Here is a 21006-nt window from a genome sequence, read left to right on the forward strand (position 1 = left end):
TAAACTTGGAAAAAGTTCCTTTTAGCTTTTCTAGATGTAATAGATGATGAACTAAATTCAGACTCAACATGTCTGTTTAGTTGAATGGGACAAGTTATCCCTTTTATTTAAGGAGTGTGAGTGTTAAAAGTGTAGGGAAGCATAAAGATGGATTCACCCCGCTTGGAAACAAGTTCTTTTTAGATGTGATGGAGTATGAATTAAATTCAGGCTCATTGTGTCTGTGCGCACACCCCCAGCACCCCTTTCTCTCCCCACACCTTTTGTCCCCAAGGATGCGCTTCCCCCGGCATCTTCTCATAGATCTGCTGGACCCGCGGGACGTTGGTTCTTCGACACCCCCAAAGTGAGGGGGAGCAGCAGATCTTCTCCATGCTGCCTCATTCCCCCTGCCTGGTGCTGGGGACCCAGCAAGAGCCCCCCAGTGCCAAGGCCCCACCTTGTTCTTACCCACACCCAGGGGTCCCAGTCATAAAGGGGTCCCAGTCATAAAGGGGTCCCAGTCATAAAGGGGTCCCAGTCATAAAGGGGTCCCAGTCATAAAGGGGTCCCAGTCATAAAGGGGTCCCAGTCGGCCACCACTCACAGCATGAAACCCCCCCACCTAAAAGAATAATCATCTCTTCGAGACATGTTTTGGCCAGTCTTCTAGCACCCTAAACAAACAAAACCCCTCATATGCCAGGGCTGCTGCTTCCTGCTGTTGTTGGTCCTTGTCTTCATCCAGGCACCTGAAAAAGAAAAACCATCTTAAACAAAAAAAATACCCAACGCACACCTTAAAAATTAAACAAACAATACACACCTTAATAAAACAAACAATATGCACCTTGACAATAGAACAAAACAAAACCACCACCACAAATACGAAGACCAAAACGCTCACCAAGGGCACCGACCTCCACGAACCTGAGAACAACAGTCACTCAGCACACACCTCCTTGTTCTTGGTGTTTTTCCTCTTCTTCCTCCAGACACCTGCAAGAATGGGGGAAAAAATAGTTTAAAAAAAAATCAATTAAAATAAGAAAGTTAAAAACAACAAAAAATAAAGAGATAAAACAGTCACCAAGAGCACCAGCCTCTTCAGCTCCTGCATCCAGAACCATTCCAAACAGCCAAACCCAATCACACTCTTCCCAGGGGCTCCAGCATCAGCAGGTCCTGCCACCTGCAAATAAACCCAAAGTTAAACACCAAACACAGCCCAGCCCTCAACTAGGGGGGGGTCTGCACTCCAGCCCCCCCAAGGAAGACAACCAGGGGACTCCGAAACAGGCAACAACCTCCAAAAACACCGAACATCTGAAAAAAAGCCCAAAGCCCAGCCCTTAGTTATTTTCATTTTGCCTGCCTGTTTGTTTTCACCATCATTACATTCTGCATACATTCATTTTGACTGCAGTAACCCCCCCAAAGCCAAGGGCAGCACCCCCAAAAAGAGGCTGAAAAGCCTCCAAAAAGCAGCAAACACCAAAGTGGCAGCAAACCCCAAAAACGGGCTGGCAAACCCCAAAAAATAAACCGACACTACAAAGAAGATTCCAGCCCTCGGGGGGCTCTAGACTGCAACCCACCTCTCCCCTTGCGGGACAACCAGGGAAACCCTCAACAGGCACCAATCCTGCAAAAAAGCGGGGAAGAAACACCCAACACTCTCCCCAGTGCTCCTGCCCCTTCAACTGCTGCCTCCAGCCACCTGCACCAGAATAAAATCAGACCCCAAAACCCCCCACACCCTCACTGGGGTGGCCAAACACCCCCGAGAACAATGCCCAGCCTTTAGTTACTTTCATTTTGCCCTTCTGTTTGTCATCAAAATCATTATGTTGTGCATATGTTCCTTTTAAGTGCAGCAACACCCTAAAGCCAAGGGCGGCACCCCCCACCACCAAAAAAAAAAAAAGGGGGGGCAGAAAACGCCAAAAAAAGAGAGGCAAACCACCCCCAAAAAAACAGCAAGCACCAAAGCAGCGGTAAACCCCAAAAAGGGAGGCAAACCCCCAAAACAAGGGGGCAAATCCCCAAAACAAGGGGGCAAACGCTTAAGTGGTTTGCAAAAGAAATAACCCCCCCCAAGACCAAAGCCCAGCCCTTAGTTATTTTCATTTTGCCCTCCTGTTTGTTACCAGCATCATTAATTACATCGTGCATATGTTTCTTTTCACTGCAGCGGGGCGGCACCCCCAAAAAGGGGCAGGCAACAGCCCCCAGACCAAAGCCCACCCCTCAATGGGGTGAGGGGATGGACTGCAGCCGCCCCTAAAGCCCAGGGGACCTCAGCCCCCACCCAAATGGCACCCCAGACCCCCCACTACTGCTCATGGGGGGGACACAACCACACGGAGGGGGAAGCAGGAACCGCTCCACCTGAAACTGCGGATAAAACAGAAACAGAAATAAATCCAACTCCAGCTCAGCATCTCTGCCCCCGCCCCGCAACATCACCTTCCCCTGAGCTCCCCGCAGCCCGAGCGAACCCCAAATACCTGCAAGTAAAGCAAAATACATTTCACCTCCAAGCCGCGGGGTGCGCTGAACTTCCAAGACCCAGCACGGGGTGGCGCTAAACCCGCGCACCCCCCCCAGGGATATCCCCAAAACAGGGGGGGCTTCATCCACCACCCCCCGGGGGGAACCCCCGCTCCCAGTGACTCCCAATAGGCGCCCAGTCCCTCCCCCCGAGCAGCAGCGAGCTGCAAACGAGCTCCCAGTTACCCCCAAGGGGCACCATGAGCTCCCAGCAGCCCCCAGAGGTGTTTAGGAACCGCCCCCCCGGGCGTCCCTGCCCACCCGCGATGGGGCTCAGCTGTGCTGGGACCCGGCCCCCCAGCTGTGGCTCATTGCTCCATCAGCGCAGCTGGTACCGCCCCCGGGGGGGTTGCTCTGGGTCGCCTTCCCCCCAACTCCAGCAAATCCCGAAAATCATGGAACCGTCCCGAAAAATGCCAGTTTTGGAGGGACGGTGCCGTTGGCTGCTGGGATAACCGAGGGGTTTTCGGGGCAGTTTGTAGTAAAGTGATAGAAGATGTTGATCTTGGGAAATACTGACGTCGATTAAAGGATTGCGCTTGTTTGCTTTAATTGAGACTTTCTTAACCGAGTGTGCTCGTCCTTTGAATATTCTAAGCATCAAGTGCTTAATTGTTTTTATTTTGCCCTCCTGTTTATTTTCACCATCATTATATTGTGCAGATGTTCCTTTTAACTTGACACTTTCCTGTCGCTCGGGCACTTGGGCAAGACTGGAATCTCGTTTGAATTTCTGGCGTGATGCTTCTCGTGCATCATCACACACAGAAGTAAAGAACGTCCAGCACTGATCGTGTCCTGCTGTTGGAGACCAGCTGAGAAAGTTCTGACTCTGTGGCAGAATAAGGGGATGATATGTACGTGAAGCTCTCCTATGTAGGAAGGGCAATAACTATTCCCAGTGTATGTCTGCTTTCTGTAGTATAAGAAGTACATCATATGTGCAGTTATTTTATTATCTTGTAGGAAAAGGCAGAATTTTTTGATAACAGAGTCTTATTTACCGCTTGCATCTGATAACCTGATGTGGCTTCCAAGTTGGCATCTTGGCTTCTGTCACTTTTCTTTTTATACTTTCAAAAAACAATAGATAATGAGCCTTCTTCACCTCTGTACGTGGTAAGTTAGATTACGGAGCCGCGAAGAAGAAAAAGTGTTTCAGTAAGGATAAAAGAACTTTTATTGGAACTTGAATGGCTTGCAACTAATTGGTTACAGTGCTTCCATCCCTGCATAATACCCAAAGTAAAATGTAACCATTATATACTCAATTTTCAAACTGGATTGGTAAGTAAGAAGTTATTATCAATGCTGAAATGATGTACCAACACAACCGTGTTCAAATTTTACCATGATGCGGACAGATGGCCCCATTCAAGGCCCACGACCACCTCACTTCTCCATCCTCGGGGCAGGTCGCTTGTGGACAATGCTGGAGGTGACCACATTTGCCGCTGGTTTGGTCGTGGTGATCCTTGCTGTTTGGAGGAGCTCTGCCTGCCAGAACCCCAGCAACCCTCTCTACGCCGCTGCTTTCAACTTTTACTCTCTATCCAATTAAAAGAAAAATAAATAACATTTTTTTAAAAATTGGAAGGACTGTGCAAGGCTTGGTGAGGGGAGTGGAGAAATCTCCCTTGGTTTTCTTGTCTCTAGAAGTTGTGTTTTAGCCTCAAAACATTTTTACCTTCTGGTGGAGCTCCTTGGGTCAAGCTCCATGCTGGGAACTCTTTACTGAGCCAGCCAAGGGTTTAATGGAACTTGGAGCACGCTCCTCCAGCCCAAAGCTGCTTCTGGGAGAGAAATCCAGCTTTGCTGGCTGAGGAAAGGAGAAATCCAGCTTTTCTGGCCGAGGAAAGGAGCACAAGCAGGCAGGAATTCCCGTCCCTGCCCCAAGGACTGTTTACACGTAGTTGGATGGAACGAGCCTTGGCTGAAGTGGATAAACAGTCCTTGGGGCAGGGGTTGGAATTTCTGCCCCCACTCCCCCCATCCTGAAAGGGGCCTGAGTCACATTTGCTTTTTTTTTTTAACAAATATATTCTTTTTTCCCTACCATTGCTGTGAAATTTGGGCTTTTCTGTAATGGCAAGATGTTCCTGCCCCAAACCCAAGACCTCTCCACGAGCTGGGAGAGGCTCTCGCTTCGGGCAACGGTGGGAACCGGGCATTTTGGGATGCTGGGCTGGGGGAAAACAGGCCTGTGAGGAGCCGGGGCTGGTTCTGCAGGGGCAGGAGGATTTCTGCAATCCCTTCTCCTGCTCCAGGGGAGCTGGGGCAGCTCTCCTGGCCATGGAGGACAGAGGAAAGTAGCATCTTGCACGAGCTGGTGTGTATTTGTATGTGCATCTGGCACCCTGGACACCCTCAGCCAGATGTCTCAAGCTGGACTTGGGACTTTGGGTCACCTAAAACACTGTTGCATCCCTTCCCTTGCTATCGGTTTGGCTGCTGGTGGAGAAGAAACATTTCTTCACCCAACCTGAACCTCCCAGAGCACAAGTCATGGCTGCTGACACGTGTTAAACCTTCACAGAACTGATTCCTTCTCGATCAGCATCTTCTCTAGACGTTCGGCGGCCTGACCATCCCTTGGCACGTGTGCTCTGAGCAGGGACTTTCTCTCTGGTTTGCTGAGATGGGTTTTGCTGTCCAATGAGAGATTTTTTGATTTAAAACTTGATGTTATAAGGAAAAATGAGATACGCTTTACAGTCTCCTTTACACGATGGGGGAAAACCACTGGGTTTTTTCGTTGTCTGGGACTTTCTGCTCTCTGCCTCCTCCAAAAAAATGAGCTCCTGCTCTTTCCCAGTTGTGCTGGTCCATTGCCAATATTGTGCTTGGAATAAAAACAGGACGGTTGGTCCTCACAAGGGCTAACCTGGGAGCAGAAATCCCCTTTTTCATAGAAAAACACCTCCTTTCCTCTGACCCCAGGCATGTTTCTCCATCCGGCATTCACCTCTTCTAATTTAAGCTGCGTAAAACAAGGTGACCCGTCCGAGGGATTTATTGTCCTGCTGGATCAAGTTGTGGTATCAAGAGACCCAGGACCTGACCCCGGAGCTGGGCCCCGATCTGCCGCTCTCCAGGATGTGATGGGGTGAGATGGGGCATCTCCCATGGTCCTTGGAGCCAAGGACGTGGCTGAGTCGTGATGCTCTCGCAACCGCTTATTTACTGATTCAGCATCACCCACTGCCCTTATCTCCCTGACGCACGGGGCTCAGCGCGCTGGAATCCCTGGCATTTCTACGCAAGCGCCAACCTCAAGGTATTTGAAACATGAAGGAGAAGTCCTGGGCCCGCTGACAGCAGCAGAGATGGGGCGTCAGCTCCCAGGGGAAGGGCAAACTTCACACGGGATGGGTTTAGGGGATGTCAAGTCAGGCACAAGTCCAGTCCCAGCTCCAAACCCAGTGGGATTTCTGCTAGGAGTGGGCTGGCCGACATCTGCCCTCAAAACTTTCAGTTTCTTTGCATTTTCCCAGAGACGGCTTAGCAGATCTGGCTCAAATATCCAAAACAGAGGATTTCTACTGTCCCTAAGGCTTGCCAGGGACATCCCGAAAGACAGAGAGGGATTTGGGCTATGAAACAGTGCATCCCTCGGATGGAGCCAAGGGGATGCTGGCAGAGCCCTGGCAGGGAAAAAGAGGTGAAGACACTCAAAAGAAGGGACAGAAACCCTAATAATGAGGCTAGAAAACACAGAGGGTTCATTTTTAAGCAGTTTTCCCTGTTCTCCAGCTGTGAGGAGCCGGACGATGCCCAGCCCCTCTCATGGGGGGTGGGATCCAAACTGGGATCCCCAAGACCGGTTCCTCGAAGGCAACAAAACAAACACAAGCCAAAGACGTGGGGGAAAGCAGAGATTAAAAAAGCAAAGTTGCGGCTCTGCAGGTAGCGACCTCAGTGCCAAGGATGACGCAGGGGCTGTTGGGCCCTGGCTGAGAACGGCCGCGCTCGTGTCAGTGGTGACGAGGCCCATCAGCAGCTCAGCGGTGACCGAACATCCCCGCAGAGGAGCTGGGGGATGCTGAGAGCCCCAGTCTGGGCTGGATTTGGGAGCACAGGGGCTCCCAGCCCCCCCAGCACACCAGCATCTGAATGGAAAACCAAAGTCCCAGGGGGGTGGTGGCACCAGGGAGGGCTGGTCCCCATGGAGGGGACAGGAAGAGCCGGGCCTGGGGTCACCCACCCACTCTCCCCACTCCTGTCACCTCCCCGGCAGCCTTGAAAAGCCCCTTATCACCTTAGAACCTAAACAAGCCACTTTGTACCCGTCTCCTCGGCTCCGGCTTCTGCCGAGTTTTCTAAACAACTTCCCCAAAGAGGCTGACAAGGATGTTTTTTCCCTCGCCCGGGAACGGGGGGTCCCGGCACCCCGGAAATGCCTGGGTCGTGCCTCCCCTCTCCCGCACCCCGAGGGCTGGCCTTTGGGTGCCATTGGTCCCCAAACGGGCGCCCAGGGGCGGACATAAAGGATATAAAGGCTGGAGGAGCAGCCCCGGCTCTCTGTGCCGGGGTTTGCTGGAAGACAGAGAGATGGGACCCGAAAGCGGCTTGATCCTCGCTCTCCTCTGCTGGGTGGCGGGCGAGGTGGCTGCTTACCCGCCTTGGGATTTCCCCTGGGGGGCACAGGCAGACCCCCACGCCTGGTCTTGGATGGAAGATCCTCAATCTCGCGCTGTCTCGGCGCATCACCCGGTGTGGGTGCAGTGCCAGGAGGCTCAGCTGGTGGTGACGGTGCACAGGGACCTCTTCAGCACCGGCCGCCTGGTCAACCCGGCCGACCTGACGCTGGGGCCTGCGGCGTGCAAGCATTCCTCGCTCAACCCTGCCCAAAACACCGTCACCTTCACCGCTGGCCTCCACGAGTGCGGCAGCATTGTGCAGGTAAGAGCTTCTCCCCCTCGGTGCTCCCTCAGCCCCCGGATCCCACCCAGAGCAGCTTCAGGCTCCTGTGCCGGACACACAGCACCATCGAGGAAAACCCTAGGGAAAGGACAAGTGGGTATTTCCCCCAAACCAGAGGGTTTTTCCCAAAAAATGCTTTGCCCTTTCAGCTGGAGGCACACCGATGGTGCAAAGCCCCCACATCAGCCCCATTTTGCTCATGTTTTGGCCCATTAAGAAGTGTAACATGCTGAGAATGGAGCAGGCTCCTTCTCCATCCCCATTTCCCTGGCTTTTCCCCCTTTCTTTGGGTTTCCCCAGCATTACGCAGTTGGGATAGGACAGCTACATGGCTCAGTGGGGGTGGGAGGTGGGGGTGGCCTTGCCGCTGGCTTCTCAACTCTTTTCTGCCCAGATCACACCCAATTCCCTCATCTACCGCACACTCCTCAACTACGACCCCAGCCCCGCCAGCAACCCCGTCATCATCCGCAGCAACCCCGCCGTCATCCCCATCGAGTGCCACTACCCCCGGTAAGGGCTCCCTGGCCTCAGTACCCCTGGCCCAGTCCTCAGGGACCAGCATGGGGCCGGGTGCTGACGCCCGGTGATCCTTGCCCAGGAGGGAGAACGTGAGCAGCAACGCCATCCGCCCCACCTGGGCTCCCTTCAGCTCCACGCTGTCGGCCGAGGAGAGGCTGATGTTCTCCCTGCGCCTCATGAACGGTAGGTGGGAACCATCCTGACCCACCGATGGGGGTTTTTCCACCTTTTTCCCAATGTGGAGGAGCTCAGGGACCCAGCAACCCACTAGGAAAGCCAACTTACCCCATGGCAAACTCCTGCTTTGGGCTCTGGTCCCACGGGTGCTCGGGGATGGCTGGAGCATCACCCCGCTGCTGCCTTGCAGAGGACTGGAGCGCCGAGAGACCCTTCACCGGTTTCCAGCTGGGTGACGTCCTCAACATCCAAGCGGAGGTGGGCACCGAGAGCCACGTGCCGCTGCGGTTGTTCGTGGACAGCTGTGTGGCCGCCCTGAGCCCCGGCACCGATTCCTCGCCCCACTACGCCATCATTGACTTCAACGGGTGAGCCCCAGGGACCCACTGGTGGTGGCACTTGGGGACCAACTGGGATGCTGATCCTCCGCCCCGTCCCACCCCAGGTGCCTGGTTGACGGGAGGTCAGATGACACCAGCTCTGCTTTCGTCACCCCCCGGCCCCGGGAGGACGTGCTGCGCTTCAAGATCGATGTGTTCAGGTTCACAGGGGACGCCAGGAACCTGGTAAGGCTGTGTGCCCCCTGTGCCAGCACCAAACCAAGCCAGTGGCCCCTACAAGTGTGTCCCTATCTCTCCTGCCCTCCTCACAGATCTACATCACCTGCCACCTGAAGGTGACCCCAGCAGACCAAGCCCCAGATCCCCTGAACAAGGCTTGCTCCTTCAACAAAGCCAGAAACACGTGAGTAACCGCTGTATCGGGGTGGGGCAGGTCCTCAGCAGCATCCTGCAGCCCCAGCGTGGCAAGGGGTGCGTCACACACCCAGACTTGGGGGTCACGACTGCTCCGTGGGTGCCGGTGGGGGACTCTGGTGACAATGCTCCCACCCTGCTCTAGATGGGCACCCGTGGAAGGCACCCGGGACATCTGCAGCTGCTGCGAGACAGGCAACTGCGAGTCCCCCGCTCTTTCCCGGAGGCTCAACCCCATGGAGCAATGGCCCAGCCGCCGCTTCCGCCGCCATGATGCCAACGGTGAGGTCCTTGCGGGGACGGAGGGGACACCTCGGAGTTGCAGGAGCCTCACTGCTCCTTTCTCCACAGGGAAAGAGGCTGAAGCTGACGTGGTCATTGGCCCTGTGCTCCTCTCGAGGGACCTGGGCACCGTGGGAGAGCGGCAGGAGGGAGGTCAGGGTGAGTCCCCGCTGACTGTGGCCCCACGACACGGCTCCAGTGACGAGTGCTAACATCCCCCCTTGGTTTTGCAGGCAGGGTGACGGCAGTGCCCAGCGTGGGGACAGCGCTGATCTGCGTGGTGGCCGGTGTGGGGCTGGCCGGGGCGGTGCTGGCTGTTGGTGTGGGGCGCAGGAGGTGCGCCCGTGCGTCGGCATGAGTGTGGGGTGGGAGCTGAATAAAGCCTGGGAACGATAAACTGTGTCTGCACTGCTGCCTCCGTGATGGCACCTCGGGGACACGCCTGGGCTGGGTGTCCTGCCAGGGAGGGACCACCCATCCATGTGGCCATGGGGGTGCTGGAGCCCCACGGCTCCCGGGAGGTCCCCCACATTCTCATCCGGGATTCAGCCCTCCCTGGGGCTCAGTTCCAGGGTTGTCCCGCTGACTTTGCGTGGGTGACAGCGGGGACAGTCCCCTGGCCCTAAAGGAACCGCTCCCGCGCTCTCGACCCGGATCACCCGCGCTCCGCGGCCCGCCAATCCGCACCCGCGATTGCGGCCGGCCCCGCCAATCCCGGCCCGCTCAGGCGCGCCCCGCCCACCTTCTCTCGGCCCAATCCCGACCCGCTCTTTCAATCCGGCCCCGCCCATCCGTCTCCGATCCGACCAATCTCGGCCTGCTCTTTCAATCCGGCCCGACTGCCGCCCGGCTCTCCGCTGCCGCCACTCTCGTTCCCCGGCGGCCCCGACCCCGCCGCTCTGCAGAGCAGCAGGGGTCGCGGTCCCGCTGTCGCAGCCCGGGGAGGGCGGGTGGGTGGAGTTCCGCAGCGAGGCCGCTCCCGGTTTCCCGTTCAAGCCCCCAGAGCCGGGGAAGCACCGGAGGTCCCAGCGACTCCGCGCCGCCGAGACCGCGGGAAAAAGGGCCAGATGGGGCTCCCCGTGAGCGGAGCGGCGGCGGGATAGGGGCTGCCGGGGAGAGCGGGGCGGGGGAGCGGAGAGGGGGGCGGGACCGGATTGAAAGGGCGGGTCGGGATTGGGTGGATTAGAGACGGGATGGTGAGGACCGGTGATCGGATTGGGCCTAGCAGAGATGGGCGGGGCCGAGAGAGCAGGGATTGGGCGGGGGCAGCAGCGGGCCGGGATTGGCGGGCGGTGGAGCCGGTCCGGGGAAGCGGGGCCCCATCCCGCCGGCTGCTCCCCGCTTGGGCCGGGCAGCGGCGGCCGAGCGGGTCCGGGGGCCTTCGGGGGCGGTGAGGGGCGGGTGGGTTGCAGCTTAAATAGGAACAGTTTTATTATTATATTTAGTTATGTAATTATATTTTCATTATATTATCCTAAACATTATATATAATAATAAATTCTGCGTAACAAAGCCCGAGGCTGGTTCCTCCCTGTGGGAGGTGCCCCCAGTTCACAAGCACTTCCCCCCACCCGGGCCCGGGACTGCGGGTGGGTGCGCTCGCCGTTCCCCCATCACACCGGGGGGGTTTCCAGCCCCAATGTGACCCTGTGAACAGCCCCCAGGCCGGGCTCCGGATCCCCCGGCTTCTCCAGGCGCGACGGCGGCACCAGGGACCCGATCCCCACCCCACCTGTCCCCAGAACCCCCCGCCCCAGGGCCCGGGCGGCCCTTCTGCGCTGTGCCCTTTGCTCCCCAGCACCTCGAATTGAAAGACAACGTGACAAAAACACCGGGTTTCCCTCAGGTCCCCTCCCGGGAGGGTTCCCCAACCCCTTGGTGGCCCCGGGACATCCCTCGGTGGGCTGGCGCAGTGGCAGCGTGGCCTCAGTGAAACGCTGAACCCCTCCAAAGCAAAGTGTTTTAATGATTTCTGGTTGTAAAGCTCGTGAAAATAATAATAATATTAATAACAACAATAAAACAAGACTTCCAGTCATCTCAAAGGGCTCCCGGACCTCCTCCCCGTTTTCAAAAGCTGCACGGACGGAGCGAGCCCCCCATTAAGGCAACAGGATTTCCAGCACCTTTGGTCCCCAAAATAACCGGAGCATCCCGGCATAGCAGCCTCCTTGAGAAGAGGGGTCGAGCATCCCTGCCAGGGCAGCACCTCCAAATTTGGGCTGTCTTCTTCCCCCCAGGGGGGGTGGCAGCACCGGAGACACCTCACCCCCCCAAAAAATGCAGAAGGGGTTAATACAGAGCTCTCTATTGCTAATATGCGATTTACATCATTTATACAGTATTTACGCCCCCCTGCCTTTATTCCAGCTAAAACTCAGCATCAGTTTCCCTCAGGAAATTGGGAAAGAAAAAAAAAAAAAAAAAACAAGCCACAAAAAACAAAGGTTAAAGAAAAGTTAAGTATAAAAAAATATTTCAAAGAGTCATTCTCGCTTCCCCGCCTTTTAACGTGAAGAAATGTTTGGGGTTTTTTTTGTGGGGGGCTCTTGAGGAGCTGCTGATGGGGTCTCCGGTGGGACAGAGGAACCAGCTCAGGCACTTTCTGGAGAGGGGGACAGAGGCTGGGGCAGGTGACGTCCCGCTGGCGCTGCTCCCATCAAGATCTGAAAGAAGGCAAAAATAAATCCGAGGATTTGGGGAATGCTCTTAGGAAGACATTTCAAACCATTAACTCAAAGGGGGGATGGGGGGGGAGTTTCTTTTGAAACTCAGCTTCGTTCTCCCTGGAATAACAAGGGAATTCAGTATAAACACCCCAAAGGGAGCCAGACACCAACCCCCAGCTCCACCACTGGCCAAATCCAGCTTTAGTTTGGATGCTTGCAGAGAAAACCCAGATGAAAGGGAGGAAAAAAGGAACTAAACAGCTCGGGTCCAACCCCCATCTCTGTTTTCTTTTGGTTGGTTGTTGGAAGGACAGATGGACATCTCCTTACTGGGAAATCTTGCAGTTTGTCGTGGAGACGTAGCGCCCAGTGTAGTGGATGTTGCACCTCACCACGTTGTTGGTGAAGTCCGACTCCAGGACGATGTATTTGGGGTTCACTTGAACCTAAAAACGAGGGAAAGGGAAAAAAGCACCCCCAAAAATTAGTAAGAGGGGGGACAAGCAGTGCCTAAGTCAAAGGGATGGCACCAAAAAAGGTGCGTGGGCCCAAAACTGATGGTTGAGATCCCAAACCGACCCCAAATTGGTCACTTTGCCCCTAAAAAACTCCCCCGCCACCTTTAAGACGTAATTTCCCGGCTGCACATCCGTGATATCGATCCACTGGCAGTCGATGTCGGCGTTGTAGGTGTCGTAGCAGCCCGGGCTCAAGCCCTGTGGGGGAAGAAAAGGGGGGTTCAGGGTGTGTTTGAGGGGGGGTGAACCCCACGGAGCCCTTGGAGCATCCCCCAAAAAGCCACCTGGGTGTGGGCCGTGCAGGCGTAACGCTTCAGGTTGCCGAAGTCACAGGTGGTGTCCTCCAGGCAGAAGCTGGCTTTGTGTCCCTCGGCCACCTTCCTCCCCGTGCTGGCATCCAGCAGGTCGTAGTGGCTGAACTCATCCATGCTGTGATAGTGCCTGGGGGGGACACAGGGTGACCCCCCCAAATGGCACCGTTCCCTTCCCAGGTGTGATTCTGGGGGCTCCCCATCAATCCTGGGTCTATCCCAGCTTGCAATCTCTGTCCTTGGGGGACATTAATTGCAGGAGCTTGGTGGTTTTAGGGACATAGATGTGAAATGAGGTGATGCCCTCCCCAAAGATCTCAAAGCAAAGCCACAAAAAAGGGGGGAAATGCCATTAAAAAAGCCTTACAATTGTCGCGAAAGGGAGGGCTGGTGGGGGATGACATGGGGACACTCACTGGTGACAGCTGTGCCACTCCCAGCTGTGCCGGGGCCGGCTGGGCAGAAAGTCGGCTGTGCCCTGGTTCTTCACCCGCTGCGGGAACCGCAACAGCACCCGCACATCATAGTCGGTGGTTTCAGGGGTGTAGGCCGTGCTGGGGACATCAGGATGGTCAAGGACAATGTCCCCCCCCCGCCTTCAGACCCAGCCCCAAGGGACAGGAGCCCCCCAGGCACAGGGGGTCAGCTCTGGCACCCCCGGGAGGAAAATCCCCAGCGAGTGTCTGCAGGGAGAGGTTCCTCCGGGGGGAAAGGAGAGGATGAAAGGCCCCCCCTTGCAGCACCTGACAGACACCTTCCCTTTTTATCCTTTTCTTTTTCCTTTTCATTTTCCTTTTCCCTTCTCCCTTTCCTTTTCATTTTCCCTTTCTTTTCCTCTTCCCTTCTCCTCTCCTTTCCCCCTCCCCTCCTTCATCCTTCTTCCCCTTCCTTCTCCCCTTTTCCCTTTCCTTCTCCTCCTTCTCTTTCCCCTTCCCTCTTCTTCCCTTTTCTCCTCCATCCTTCTCCTCCTTCCCCATCTCTCTTCCCTTTCCTCTTCCCTTCCCCTCTCCTCCATTCTCCTCCCACCAGTACCTCCTCTGTTCCCCTCCAACAAACTCCCTTGACTCAGGACCCTCCTTTCTCCCACAATGTCCCCATCTCCCCAGGGCCCCCTCCTGTCCCCCTGTGTCCCCATGTCCCTACCTGGCCAGGCACTTCTCCTCGGCGGCACAGCGCAGCGAGTACAGGTGAGCTCGCTGCACGTAGGTGGACGCTTGCACATAGTTGGGGTCCGGCACCAAGTCAGGGAGACCTGCCGGGAGGATGGGGACAGCCCTGAGGGCTTGGGGACAGGACCTGCGGACAGCGTTTGGCTTGGGGACACCGGTCGCAGGCTCGAGGCAGCCAGCCCTGACCTCGTGGGAAGGTTTGCTTTGGTCACCGCCACGTTGTTTTAATTTTCTGCTGCAGATGGAAAATCCTCCTTTCCCCTCCCCTTCCCCCCCAGCTCCCGCTGGCAAACCCCAGCCTCCCGTTTTCCTCCAGCCCGATTGCTCAACCCTCCGAGAAGCGATTCCACCCGGCCGTGCCCACCCGCCCTGCCAGGGGTTACTGGGATCCCCCTGAGCCCCCCCAGCTTCCGCCCCTCCGGCAGCCAGCGACCAGGGGGTGACACAACCCCCCGAAAACAGGGGTCCCTACTTCCTGCCCCGTTTCCTGGTTTTCACCCCCAACCCAGCCAGCTGCAGGGCCGGGCGGGGGCTGCCTCGCTTCCAAAAGCATTACAGAGCCCAGCTGGAGCCCGAGCTCCCACCCCAGCAACGCCCTCACACACCTCCCCTTCCCAAAGGCTCCTCCGAGCTGGAGAGCATCCTCACATCTGCCCCAGGGTGGGGGGATGCTCACCGGCACTCTGTGCCTCAGTTTCCCTCTGCAAAGTCAAGCCTTGCTCTGCAACAACCTCTGCTTGGGAGCTTTCGTTCCTGCAGGCTCTCCAGCCTGTCCTCATCCTCACCTTCGCTCCCAGCCCCAGCCTTATCCTCGTCTACATCCCCATCTCCATCGTCATCTTCAACCTTATCCCCATCTTCATCCTTATCCTTAACTTCATTCCCATCTCCATCCCTATCCTCACCCTCATTCCCATCCTTATCGCCATCTTAATTCCCATCTCCATCCCTATCCTCACCCTCATTCCCATCCTTATCCTCATCTTCATTCTCATCACAGTATCACAGTATCACAGTGTGTTTGGGATTGGAAGGGACCTCGGAAGATCATCTAGTCCAATCCCCCTGCTGGAGCAGGAACGCCCAGGTGAGGTCGCACAGGAACATGTCCAGGCGGGTTTTGAATGTCTGCAGAGAAGGAGACTCCACAACTTCCCTGGGCAGCCTGTTCCAGTGTCTGTCACCCTTACTGAGAAGAAGTTTCTTCTCAAATTTAAGTGGAACCTCTTGTATTCCAGCTTGATCCCATTACCCCTTGTCCTATCATTGTTTGCCACCGAGAAGAGCCTGGCTCCATCCCCATGGCACTCACCCTTTATATATTTATAAACATTAATAAGTTCCCCCTTAGTCTCCTCTTCTCCAAACTAAAGAGCCCCAGCTCCCTCAGCCTTTCTTCGTAAGGGAGGTGCTCCACTCCCTTAATAATCTTCGTTGCCCTACGCTGGACCCTCTCCAGCAGTTCCCTGTCCTGCTGGAACTGAGGGGCCCAGAACTGGACACAATATTCCAGATGTGGTCTCACCAGGGTGGAGTAGAGGGGAAGGAGGACCTCTCTCGATCTACTAACCACCCCCCTTCTAATACACCCCAGGATGCATCCCCATGCCTATTCTCACCCTCATTCCCATCCTTATCGCCATCGTCATTTTTATAACCTTCCTCATCCTCGTCCCTATCCTCACTGCTCATCCTCATCCCCATCTGTATCCATCATCCCCATCCTCATCCTCGTCTACAACCCTGTCTTCATCCCCATCCCCATTCTCACCCTTGTTCCCATCCCAGTTCTCATCTCCATCCTTCATCCCCACTCTCACCTTTGTTCCCATCCCAGTTCTCATCTCCATCCTTCATCCCCATCTTCATTTTCCTTTTCATCCCCATCCTCGTCCTCATTCCCATCCCTATCCTCATCTTCATCCCCATCCCTCACCTTCTTTCAAGGGACCAGGGGGCTCCAGCCACACCACCTCCTCCCTTTACACCCAGACAGTTCCCAGCACATTTCCTTTTTCCCCTCCTAGTTTTTTAGCCTTATTTTCCCTTTTTATGTTTTTTTTCCGTGGGCAAAAAGAACAATGCCTTCTTGTTTCTGGGCCTGCCTTCCCTCGAGGGATCACGTCACTCCGTTGGAGCTCGTTTCCTGCCCGGCTCGCTTGGTCATCGCTGCTGATGTAATACCCAGGGGGGGCCGTGCACACCAGGGGGGAAAAGCTTGGAAAGACTTTCCCCCGATCCTTAAAAAAATTAATAATTAAAAAAGCAACAGAGAAAAGCCCCTGGGCCCTGGCCTGTTGCGAGAGGAACATTTGTCATCATTTATAAAACAGCTTTTCCTCCCCACTGTTGTTTATAATAAATTCTTGGACGTTCCAGAGAGAAACCTGACCCCTTTACCAACGGGGAGGTTTATTTTTCCCCCTATGACGGAGCTTGCCCTGCACGGCCCTGTTGTTATTGTAGGGTCTTACGCCTGATTTTCAGCTCAGAACCCGGCAGCGAAGGGTCAAATCGCAAGCGCCGGCACCATTGGGGTTAATAGGATGGCAGGATCCAGTCTCACCACCCTCCAAATGTCCCCTTGTCCCAGCAGGACACCAAACTGTCCCCATGCGGGGCTGGCCAAATCCTGCTCCTTTTTGCTGAGCCAGCACTTTCCCACCTCCTTCAAGCCAGGGGGCTGGCAGCCCCCTCCACCCCGGTATCGCCTCCGAAAAGGGACAACCACAGCAAGAACGTGTTTGCTTTTCCTCCGCCGCCCCTCAGCCTGCCCCGGGGAGCTGCCAGAGACGATTTCCTCCTTCTGCACCGTGAAAATTCGAATAATAAAAAAGAGGCAGGCCCGCTCCCCGCCGCGCTGTTTGTGCAGGTGTGCGGGACTTAGCCGAAAAAACAGCGGCTCTGACTGTTTTCCCAGGAGGCGGATGCTTAGGGACAAGCCAAGTGGGTGGCTGTGAGCAGTGGGGACACTGGGGACAGCGCTAAGTGACTGAGATTCAGCCCTTCACCCCGCCATCCCGCAGCATCCCTCCTCACGCACCCCTCCATCCCATCCCAGCCCCGCTGGATCTGCTTGGGAGCCCCGGCTGCTTGTTAAATGCCTGAAGAGAGCAACAAAACTCAACCCAAAACCACAAAAGAGAGACTTTCCCAGCAAGATTGTCATCTCCTGGCCCCATCCATGGGTGACAGCATCCCCAGGTGCCACCACAGCCACCATGACTCAAGTCGGTATCAAATTCCCCACCACCCATGAGATTTCCAAAACCTCCACCACGGCCTGGCCACCTACAGATTTAGGGCTAAAAAACATTTCAGCTCTCATCTTCTGAGATATTTCCATCATCTGCTTTGGATGGAGGGAGGTGGACGACTCACGATGCTCATGCAAGCCCCAGTAAAGCTCCTGTAAAAGCCAGTGGGGATCTAATTGCTTAATTAACCCCCCAGATGCCCCAGCGAGGGGCCGGGAATGCCACACATTCCTGGCGGAGCCGGGCGGGATTAGGAGGCTCTTAAAGAGCTTAGATGCATAATTAACATCTGATTCGGCTTTATAAAGTGTTTTGCTCAATTAAGAAACCTGCCTGAAGAGTGGCCCTGCAGGTGACAAGCTTGGGGGGAAGGAGGTTGTGACCCCCAGGGAGGTGACAGAGGCCCCAGAGAGCCACCTCCCTGGGCTCGGATGAACTTTATTCCCTTCTTTAGATTTATTAAGGAAAAATGTGAAGAAGGAGGCTGAGGCCTCCTGTACCAAGGGGTGGATGTCCTGCTGATGGGCTCATTGGCCAACAAAGGTTGTCCACCCACCCGCGGGCACCCTGATTCCCCTGGCAGAGCCATGGGCAGCATCACCTCCTGGCCCAGCTTCCAGGGATCCTTGAAGGACACAGCCTTTGCCAAAGGGATGAGATAAGCTTGGCAGGCATCTTCCCATTTCCCTTTGTCACCTTGGGTCATCTGCAGGGCAGCGGTCCCCAGAAACATGGGACTGCCAGCATCCCTCATCCCTTAACCCTGGATACCAACCCCTGCATCCCTCATCCTTTCATCCCTCACCCCTGCATCCCTCACCCCTGCATCCCTCGTCCAGCAGGAGCGGTTGCTCCTGGCAAGGCGGGCAGAGATCTGGATGAAGATCCTCTCCATCCAGCTCCTGTCCCCAAGCTCTTTCCCACACATCAGCAAGGCCGGCCAGACCTCGGGCTGACCCAGCCCGGCTGCTCTCGCTGTGTTTACTCGCTCGCACGCAACGGGGCAGGGGTGGGACAAATGCTTCCCCCAGTACGAACCCTCTGGGATGGGATTTTCTCAGAAACTAGGGATGGGGCTGGATGGGTTCTGGGGTCAGATGGGTCACAGGCTCCAGCTGAGATGGGTTTCCCAAGGGACAGGCAGGGAACAGATCCCCCAGGCTGCTGCTCCTCACATCCTCCGGCCTTGCTTCCAATTTCACCATGGAGCAAAAGAAAAAAACCACTTTTGGCAAGCCTCAGCCAAAAGCCACAGGATTTCATCAGGATCGGGGTCAGTAGGACATGAAATGACGGTGGCCCTGCTGTGACCTTGGTCCCCTGCTGTGGCCCCGATGCGGCTGGCACAGGGGGGCAATCAGATCCACCCGTGAACCGAGCGTGTCCCAGCCCAGGGCACAGGGCCAGGATGCCCCAAGACATGGCACAGACCCACCCCATGAGCACAGCGGCCCCTCAGTCCACAGCACAGACCCATCCTGAGACCAGACTCCACCGGGACTTGCTCCTTTGCACCCCTTCCCTTTCCTCTCTGCTTTATTTCACCACCATCATTCCCAAAATACAGTGTCTCCAACAATCCCTTGGTGGCCCCTTGGCCACATTTGTCCCCGTAGTTCCAGAGCAGCATCCTTGGCTCCAGACACTAGTGCAGAGGGCTCTGCTCTCAGGGATGCCCTTCCCCCTGGGTAACAAAGCACTTAGGGCACTGTCCCACCCCACGGGAGCTGCCACCCACCCCAGCATCCCCCTCAGACTCACCCCGTCCACCGTGGTTGGGCCTGTAGACACTGCCCACACTGACCCGGGCTTGGTTATCAGGGACGGCTTGTGGCATTTCGGGGCTCCTGGCAGGCAGGTAGGGCTCGGGGCGAGGAACCGCGTAAGGCTCCAGTGCCCGAAAAGGCGGTTGTGGCTCATAGGGGGGGTACTGGCCCCTGTACCCCGTCCCGGCGGGAGCTTGCAGGTTATCGGTCGATGCGATGCTGGGTTGCTGGTTGGTGTATGAGTCCGGGCCATTCTGCTCCGGTGAAGCCCCCGTGTCGTGATACAAACTATGGGAGTAGCGACGGTCCAGCCCATCAACCGGCTGGGGGGCGGCAGGCACGTAGGGGCGTTCGGCCACCGGGTAGTAACCCTGGGCTCTATAGGGGCTCTGCTCCTCCCCGTAGTCCTCGTAGCGAGCGCGGGGTTGGAAGGGGTACACCACGCTGGCACCCGCCGCCGCCGACGCCACGGCCGCCCCGCCGGGGCCGGTGCTGCGGTAATAGGCGTACGTCTCATCGTACGCCCGGGGCGCCTCGTAAGGCTCATACTGGGGGGCGAAGGGGAACTGGGGGTACGCGGGCTGCCCGACGGCGGCGTAGGCGAAGGATGAGGCTGAGGACGAGGAGGAAGGTTGGCGGGAGCGGCCGGCGGGCCGTACCCGTTGCGAAGCGGTGCTGTCGCCCACCGGTCCCTCCCGCCAGTTTTCGGGCACCTGCCCGAAGCCGAAGGGATGTCGCGTTTGTCCCCGCACCGTTTCGGAACCCGGGCGCGGCGGTACCGCCGGTGCCTGTCGCCGGACGTTCCCCGTTCCTCCGGTCACCGCTCCCGCCAACATCAACCGGTTCCCTCCGGGTCTCTCCTGCCCCGCCGGGACGTACTCAGCGCCGGTGTTGAGCAAACTATAAACGCGGCCGTTGTTCTCCCACTGGATCAGCTGCCTCCAGGGCTGCCCGCCGCCCGCCGGCTCCTGCCCGCCCGCCAGCAGGCACAGCCCGTAGCCCAGCGCTGCCCACAGCCTCCACGCTCCCCGCCGGGCCATCCCGTCTCCCCGCTGCCCGCCGGGTCCCCCCAGCCCCGGTGCAGAGGCTCCCGGGGCGGGCGGAGCGGCCGCGCTCCCCGGCGGCGGCGGCGGGAGGGAAGCGGGGCCTGGCGGGGGAGCCAAGCGCGGGGGGAGCAGCAGCAGCGGCGGCGGCGCCGGGTCCTAAGAACCGCCTCCACCACCGATCCTGCCCCCCGGCAGCCCGGAGGAGGGGCTGAGGGTGCTGCAAAATCCATCCGCTCTGGATTAAAAAAGAAAGAAAAACAAACAAAAACCGACAAAATAACAAGCAAACAAACAAAAAACCCCCAAAGCAAAACAACAAAAAAGCCCCAAACAAAACAAAACAAAAAATCCAAACCAAACAAAACCAAACGACAAAAAACAAAGAAAGAAACAAAACCCCAAAACAAAACAACAAAAAAACCCCAAACCAAACCCAAACACACAAAAAAAACCCAACAAAAACAAACAACAACAAACAAACCAAACAAAAAAAGAAACAAACAAAAAACACAAAAAAAACAAAACAAACAAAAAATCCCCCAAACCAAAACCAAACAGATTAAAAAAAACCCCAAACTTCTGCTTTTTACACTATTTTTTTCCTTAGCCCGGTGTACACACAGCTTCAATACTCGGGTTGAATTCCGCGTGTTTCAGTGTTATACAATGGCCTCGAAATAGGGGTTGGGCTTGCAGAAAGCATTTGATGGGGCAACACGATGCGATCCTGTGCCACTGCTGGGAAGGAAGGACCCTGTTTTCCCCCAAAAAGGAACCCAATTCCCAATAGTGACTGTCCCAGGGTGAGGGCCTGGACAAGCACCTTGACTCCCTCACAAAAGCTTTCGGTAGGTCTCAGAGGGGAAGCTGCCAAAAATAAATTGAAGCTTTCCCCCAAATTTACCTCTTTGTGATGATTTGGTTTTTTTCCCCCTTGATATTATAGGCCAAATGTGGCCAGATCCTGCACAAAATCTTAACAAGCCCCAGTGAGGAATAAAAACAGAGAATGGTGGGTAAGCCGGGGCTGGAAATATTAAACTAAAAGGGGGGACCTGAGGAGTGAATCCAGGGGGTCC

General features: G+C 56.1%; 2 protein-coding genes across 2 annotated transcripts; one reads left to right on the forward strand and one right to left on the reverse strand.

The window, feature by feature from the left end:
• Nucleotides 1-7083: 7083 nt before the first annotated feature.
• On the forward strand, nt 7084-9549 carry LOC309443831 (zona pellucida sperm-binding protein 3-like; the record flags this gene model as incomplete). Its single annotated transcript, XM_082061104.1, has 8 exons — nt 7084-7434; nt 7850-7968; nt 8057-8160; nt 8345-8522; nt 8600-8720; nt 8807-8898; nt 9055-9350; nt 9425-9549. 8 exons carry the CDS (start codon nt 7084-7086, stop codon nt 9547-9549), a joined length of 1386 nt encoding a protein of 461 aa, XP_081917230.1.
• A 1588-nt stretch (nt 9550-11137) lies between these two features.
• LOXL1 (lysyl oxidase like 1) lies at nt 11138-20057 on the reverse strand. The gene is made up of 7 exons (XM_082061373.1): nt 18877-20057; nt 13833-13941; nt 13106-13243; nt 12663-12819; nt 12481-12576; nt 12191-12306; nt 11138-11857 (listed from the first exon to the last, which is right to left on the reverse strand). Exons 1-7 carry the CDS (start codon nt 19919-19921, stop codon nt 11851-11853), a joined length of 1668 nt encoding a protein of 555 aa, XP_081917499.1. The 5' UTR covers nt 19922-20057; the 3' UTR covers nt 11138-11850.
• Nucleotides 20058-21006: the final 949 nt, after the last annotated feature.

The sequence above is a fragment of the Streptopelia decaocto genome (genome assembly GCF_964273445.1).
Source record: "Streptopelia decaocto genome assembly, chromosome: 9".
Taxonomy (NCBI): Eukaryota; Metazoa; Chordata; class Aves; order Columbiformes; family Columbidae; genus Streptopelia; species Streptopelia decaocto.

Coding starts and splice junctions, on each gene's coding strand:
- LOXL1 (XM_082061373.1), bottom strand. CDS start 19,921: ATGGCCCGGCGGGGAGCGTGGAGGCTGTGGGCAGCGCTGGGCTACGGG. Junction 12,820..13,105: donor GAGTGGCACAGCTGTCACCA/GTGAGTGTCCCC, acceptor TGTCCCCCCCAG/GCACTATCACAGCATGGATG. Junction 12,307..12,480: donor CGGGAAATTACGTCTTAAAG/GTGGCGGGGGAG, acceptor CCTCGTTTTTAG/GTTCAAGTGAACCCCAAATA.